The sequence below is a fragment of the Ascaphus truei genome, chromosome 3 (genome assembly GCF_040206685.1).
Source record: "Ascaphus truei isolate aAscTru1 chromosome 3, aAscTru1.hap1, whole genome shotgun sequence".
NCBI lineage: Eukaryota > Metazoa > Chordata > Amphibia > Anura > Ascaphidae > Ascaphus > Ascaphus truei.
In genome coordinates, this window is record NC_134485.1 from 431,755,526 (window position 1) to 431,762,724 (window position 7,199).

Sequence of the window (7,199 nt, forward strand, 5' to 3'; positions counted from 1 at the left end):
TGTTACAGTGCGCTGGGTAATGTAATGAGTGAACTAACACTATCCAATGATACTCCTGTGATCTCTAGCAGCCTGCCTGCAGCTCTGTAATTATAAAGTGATTAGTTATTTGGTTCATTCGTCTTGTGCAGGGGGGAGAGTACGTTTGGATGCGAGGTAAGGTTTGTTTTCCTGTCTCCTTAAGCCAAGCGCTGGTTTTCAGTGTAACACACACAGCCCTTCACGGGGCATGTAGGACAAAGGTTTGTATTGTCCATGTCCGGGAGTTCCAAACATCTCTCCCGGTGAAGTCATCGCCCTGGCTGATGATGTCATGGCAGTGTCATAGTCTTGCTGGCCAACAGAGAAAATGCAGTGAAGGAAGAGGAAACTACAATGAGCCTCGCTGAGTGAGTGAATACTCAGAGTGGATGCAGCATCAGATTCCTGAGTGGTGGAGATACTGAATCCCTAAATTCCCTAATACATGAAAGCTGCCCCAAGTTAATGTTCCGGGTGCACTGGAGGCTCCATCAGAGGTTTAAGCTTCCACTTGATCTGAGACCTGACGATTTACAATGAATTACACATTTAATGATCACGTGATCTGCCCCTCCCCCGCCCCTCTCCCCCCCCTTCCATATATTATATCAACTCCACTGAATTGTGCAGATTTCCCATCACAAGTTCTTTGGGCAAGTGGACACCTTGTTCAGTGGCGGTTGGGTGTTCTGTTTGCCCTCATTAGATGCACCATCCACTCTTACTGTCCTGAGTTGCAAGAAGGGAGGTCCCACCTGTCGTCTCCGTTTCTCCAGGATCAGCATCCATGAAGTAAGCAGCGATCTCCACTGATGCCCTGACTACATGGGCAGTCTGCCACCCATGCCCTGGCTAGATGGACAGTCTGCCACCGACGCCCTGGATAGATGGTCAGTCTGCCACCCATGCCCTGGATAGATGGTCAGTCTGCCACCCATGCCCTGGCTAGATGGACAGTCTGCTAACTATGCCCTGAATAGATGGACAGCCTGCCACCCATGCCTTGGATAGATGGACATTCTGCCACTGAACCCCTGGATAGATGGATATTCTGCCACCGACGCCCTGGATAGATGGTCAGTCTGCCACCCATGCCCTGGATAGATGGTCAGTCTGCCACCCATGCCCATCCATCTATCCAGATGGACGGTCTGCCACCGACACCCTGGCTACATGGACACACGTCGACGACACCCACGTCAGTCAGTATGAGTGCTGAAGATCTCTCGCATGAGTGGGGTGGCATCGGGCTGGATGTCCCAGATCTCCAGGAGCTGTTTGCTGTGTTCCTCGTTCATGCTGCGAAGCTCCGTCAGACACTCCATGATCTTGGCAAAGAGGAACCTGCAGCAGACAAGGGAGAGATTGGAGGGTGAATGGGAGACAAACAGCGTGTGTTAATGCTTGGACAACACCCCCAATACACACACACACACACACACTGTAATTCAGGGCCTTCAGTCTAACCAATAAGGTGCTCTAAAACTCAAAGGGTATTATTGGTCACAGTAATTATGACAATAAATCAACATTCATCCGAGTTCTTAACGTCAATGTATCAATACATTTTCTACCCATTTTCTACAATTTTGAGGGTGTCAGTTTTAGTTAAAGAGGCGCACATTTTAAATTCGGGGTGTCGGTGTATCGTTCCTCTTTTCTTAGCATCAGAAAATGCTTCAGGGTATCAGTAAAAATGGAGATAAATACGTGGTTTATTTTTTCACAGGAAACCAAGTTAAGTTTTCAATTTGTACTGTGATAGTCACTGTCTCTATCTGCTGGAGTAGTGCAGCTAGTGAAGGTTCCAGCATGCAGGAGGTTAAATTCCTCCTGGAGAGGCTAGCTACGGGTGTAGTTAATTAGCAGGGAACTCCAGAAGGAACAATGGTATAAAAAGCAGGCAGGTAACTGCTTACACAGAGAGATTTTAGTCTGGCTATCTGTTCCAGGGCCTCCGGAGTGTGGCCAAGAGGCCGTGGGGACTGCTCAGAGGGATGTGCCTGGGACCTGCAGGACACTGCAGCCGTGAACAGTGGGAGCCACGAGAGCCAGAGAATCGCAAACAGGGCGCGAAGAGTTAAAGGACGTGAATTCTGTGGAAGCAGGTGCGGTCCTGTCCAGGACATTTGGATCGGAGGGATTTTCTGGACTCTTTGGGGACCGAGTCCCCACATACAGATAAGGACTAAACACTGTATATTTGGGTTCCTAACGTCTGTTGATCTTGTTTAGTTGGCCAGTGACAATCAGAGAGGGAGCTGATGTTTGGACAGTCTCCTGATAGGAGTAGGCTTTATTTTTATGATTTGTTTTTCCTTAAAAAGGGACTGTGGGCCTTTTATTGTGTTATTTAACACCTGTAAATAAACCCTGTATAAAGAAATACAGAGTTTCCTGCCTTAATATGGGACACAAGACCCCCGCAACGTGAAGGCGGGCTCACAGTATATTTAGCCAAATGCATAATTTTGATCTGATCATTAATGTCCATCTCTTATTTGTTTGGCTGAGGATTTACACAAAACAACAAATGAAAACAAAAAAATGGGGATTTGTCTGTAGATACCAGAATCCCAAAAGTCTCACTGCAGAGAAGGTTTAGCTCTTTAGTCCTGAATTTCCATGGGACACGTGCAAGACCACAGATTCACTTAAACCTCAGGAGTTAGGTCACCTATTTTATGTCACTCCTCTCAGACCTGGCCCTAACGGTCAGTGAGTCTCCGTGATTTGGAGTCAGCCTGTCTGATATTTTGAGCATCGCAGTTTGATTTCCTCGGGCTGCTCCCTTTTGTCTAAGTTCACTTTGTGTTAAACAAGAGTTTGCACAGGCAAAGCCCCCCTCTCTCTCTCCCTTAAATCTATTGGCTCACTGATAAGGACAGGGTGGGATAAGGATACAGAAAACACTTGGTTAACAAACAATCCCCCTCAAAGGCCCTTAAAAATAACATTTGCATTTAGTCTCCCGATAAACAAAAGTAGCCACGTTTGCTTTTAGCATGGCTAGATTTGTTTAAGGACGACAATAAAATTGTTACATTGATTATAGCAGGTTGGGTTTTTTGCCGGTTATGTGGGATTACACCTTTAAAGGGTTAAACAGTGAGTCCCCTGTGGAACCTTTTATCCAAACGCTCATTTTCTCTTCTCTCAAACACATAGCCCTCCCCTCTCCCCAAACCATGTTACACTGCGCCCTCCTCCCTGCGCCACTGGCAGGGCCCTCCTCCCCGCGCCACTGGCAGGGCCCTCCTCCCAGCGCCACCGGCTGGGCCCTCCTCCCCGCGCCCTCCTCCCCGCGCCACTGGCAGGGCCCTCCTCCCCGCGCCCTCCTCCCCGCGCCACTGGCAGGGCCCTCCTCCCAGCGCCACCGGCTGGGCCCTCCTCCCCGCGCCACTGGCAGGGCCCTCCTCCCCGCGCCACTGGCAGGGCCCTCCTCCCCGCGCCACTGGCAGGGCCCTCCTCCCCGCGCCCTCCTCCCCGCGCCACTGGCAGGGCCCTCCTCCCCGCGCCACTGGCAGGGCCCTCCTCCCCGCGCCACTGGCAGGGCCCTCCTCCCCGCGCCCTCCTCCCCGCGCCCCGGCTGCTCACCTGTTTGCTGGGCTGTGCGGGCGCTGGCTCTCGATGTAGGTGGCCAGGGTCAGAGCAATCCGCTCCTGAAGCTGGTCAATTATATGATGCTCAGAGACCCCCGGCCGGTCTAAGAGAGGACAATATTTTCAGAGACACCTCAAGCCTTCCCCAGAACTGGTTTAGGGCTATACTTGCTAAACAGCGCTAAGCCGTAATGCACCTTACGGCCAATACAAGTGAATAGGGCATAACGTGCCTCACGGCTTATTCCCAGCTGAGAATGGCCACAAACAAACCCGTGGAGGGACATTTCCCCCACTGATGGCCCTTTCTATCCGTGGAGAAGCAGTGGTTCTGCTTACGGGGACATTTCAGGTAGGACAAGAAAATATATACAGGTGGTTGGAAGGGAGCCACAGTCGCAGGAACATCCAAAAAATAAAAGGAAATATAATAGTGCAATATGTTGTGATAAAGCGAATTTTGAGATGTCTTGGCTCTATAGAGTGTCTACTTACAATAAGTAGGTGTATAAAAAGCGTATTGCAAAGTAAGGTGGTGTGTAGCAGGCTGCAGAGACAGGATCCTCGCGAGTTTGAGGTGAAGGAGATCTCACTCAGGTACACATGCCACAGGAAAAGATACAGAAAAGACCATAGTACAGATCGGACAAAATCAGTTTGTATTAAAAGCAGGGTAAAAGTTGTACTTACAATAAGTACATAAACAATGTACACGTAGCGTTTACTTTAGAGGTGAAACCGGCGTCTATGTGGGTAGCCTCTAGCTGCTGCAACTCCCAGTCCTCCTCGTCGGATCGCGATGACTGGCGTCTGACGTCACTACCGGCGCAAGGGTGACGGCTTCCGATCCGGAACACAGAGGTTGGCAGACAGCAGGGGGACCGCAGACTAGGCACCTTCTCCTTCTGGGCAGCTGTGCAGGCTGCAGGAATAGGCTCAACGCGTTTCGCTGTGTTACACCACAGCTTCCTCAGGAGCAAGTGAATACCCCTAGTGGGTGTGCAGTTTATATACCAGAGACAATTACTCAATAAAAGCTTGATTTTACATAGGTCCTCCTCTTAAAGGTACATGACTCTATGGTCCAAAAACGACGCAATTACACTAAAACTTTAATATTACATATCACAAAAAAATATAAGGTGCATAAAAGATGCTAATAGATATTAAAATGTTTATAATGTTTATAAAAAAATGTTTATAATGTTTATAAAAAATGCCCTATACATCAATAAAACTATGCAGACTATATAGCTCAGCATGGTGGCGGAGAGATAAAAAAAGGGGGAGAGAAATAAAATATGATCAGTGACATAGATAGTAGCGTATTCTTATGTTCATAAGATCTCAAAGGCTTGAGATCAAGGGGGGAGGGGGGGGGAAGGGGACAGGAGAGAGATCTGTGGTAATGGGGATAAAGGAAGGAGTAGGTAGGGTATACAAGTGGGTACAGCAGAGATATTAGGACTATTGGACAGATGTTAGTTGATTAAGAATGGTATTATTTCAAAGTCTGCATTCAGACCGTGTGGTATTAAGGTGTTTAATTTGTGAATCCAAAACATTTCACGTTTACTTAAGTCAATATCTCTGCTGCGACCTCTCCAATGCTGTAACACATTTTCTATACCCGTAAATTTTAAACCTTTAGTGCTCGGAACTTTTTGGACCTTAACATATATATAGAGGAAGGTATCCTAAAGACCAAATCGTTCTTCAAAACGGTTGATAGTAATAACTATATTCTCCGTTCAAGCTGTCACCATCACCAATGGATGGACAATGTTCCTTATAATCAATATAGGCGTATGCGTAGGAACTGTACCGATGAAATTACCTTTGAAGAACAATGTAAAATCTTAGAGTCACGCTTCCTAGAGAAAAGATATAATGGAGCAATGTTGGATACCGCCCTGACCAAGGCAAAAAGCCTAGATAGGAAGGAGCTGATTAGGCCTAAGAATACACCTGCTATTGAAAATAATTCTTTTGATACTGCTTTTCTAACTTCCTTTAATATAGAATCAAAGAACATCTGTAAAATAATACGCAAGCACTGGCATATTTTGCAAAATGACGAAATACTAAAAGATATTATTCCGGAGCACCCAAAAATAATATTTAAAAAAGCGCAAAATCTTAAAAACATCATTGCACCAAGCGCCATAAGGAAAACTGATGGCCCTAAAAAAACAGGTTGGCTTCAAAAACTTGAGGGCTTTTTTGGATGCTCAATATGCAAAGCATGCAAATATAAACAGACAGACAAAAGAGAATTTATGGGGAATAATCGGAAGGAAACCTTTAAGATTAAACAGTACATGAACTGCCACACGGAATATGTAATTTATCTATTGGAATGTCCATGTGGACTCCAATACGTGGGCAAAACAAAACGAGCAATAAAAACACGTATTTTAGAGCATTTGAGCAACATTCGTAGAGGAGTTTTAACCCACAGTGTTTCCAAACATTTTGCACTGTTTCATAATTCGAGCACTAAAGGTTTAAAATTTACGGGTATAGAAAATGTGTTACAGCATTGGAGAGGTCGCAGCAGAGATATTGACTTAAGTAAACGTGAAATGTTTTGGATTCACAAATTAAACACCTTAATACCACACGGTCTGAATGCAGACTTTGAAATAATACCATTCTTAATCAACTAACATCTGTCCAATAGTCCTAATATCTCTGCTGTACCCACTTGTATACCCTACCTACTCCTTCCTTTATCCCCATTACCACAGATCTCTCTCCTGTCCCCTTCCCTCCCCCCCCCCTTGATCTCAAGCCTTTGAGATCTTATGAACATAAGAATACGCTACTATCTATGTCACTGATCATATTTTATTTCTCTCCCCCTTTTTTTATCTCTCCGCCACCATGCTGAGCTATATAGTCTGCATAGTTTTATTGATGTATAGGGCATTTTTTATAAACATTATAAACATTTTTTTATAAACATTATAAACATTTTAATATCTATTAGCATCTTTTATGCACCTTATATTTTTTTGTGATATGTAATATTAAAGTTTTAGTGTAATTGCGTCGTTTTTGGACCATAGAGTCATGTACCTTTAAGAGGAGGACCTATGTAAAATCAAGCTTTTATTGAGTAATTGTCTCTGGTATATAAACTGCACACCCACTAGGGGTATTCACTTGCTCCTGAGGAAGCTGTGGTGTAACACAGCGAAACGCGTTGAGCCTATTCCTGCAGCCTGCACAGCTGCCCAGAAGGAGAAGGTGCCTAGTCTGCGGTCCCCCTGCTGTCTGCCAACCTCTGTGTTCCGGATCGGAAGCCGTCACCCTTGCGCCGGTAGTGACGTCAGACGCCAGTCATCGCGATCCGACGAGGAGGACTGGGAGTTGCAGCAGCTAGAGGCTACCCACATAGACGCCGGTTTCACCTCTAAAGTAAACGCTACGTGTACATTGTTTATGTACTTATTGTAAGTACAACTTTTACCCTGCTTTTAATACAAACTGATTTTGTCCGATCTGTACTATGGTCTTTTCTGTATCTTTTCCTGTGGCATGTGTACCTGAGTGAGATCTCCTTCACCTCAA

General features: G+C 45.9%; 1 protein-coding gene across 2 annotated transcripts in view; it reads right to left on the minus strand.

The window, feature by feature from the left end:
- Window positions 1-603: 603 nt before the first annotated feature.
- Window positions 604-7,199, minus strand: part of NR1I2 (nuclear receptor subfamily 1 group I member 2) — a 112,878-nt gene continuing 106,282 nt past the window's right edge. For both annotated transcript variants that reach the window (XM_075592912.1, XM_075592911.1), the window contains exons 9-10: window positions 3,619-3,727; window positions 604-1,365 (exon numbers count right to left, since the gene is read on the minus strand). In XM_075592912.1, the coding sequence (XP_075449027.1) occupies window positions 1,221-1,365; window positions 3,619-3,727 (254 nt within the window). In that variant the 3' untranslated portion in view covers window positions 604-1,220. The remainder of the gene's footprint in view (window positions 1,366-3,618; window positions 3,728-7,199) is intronic.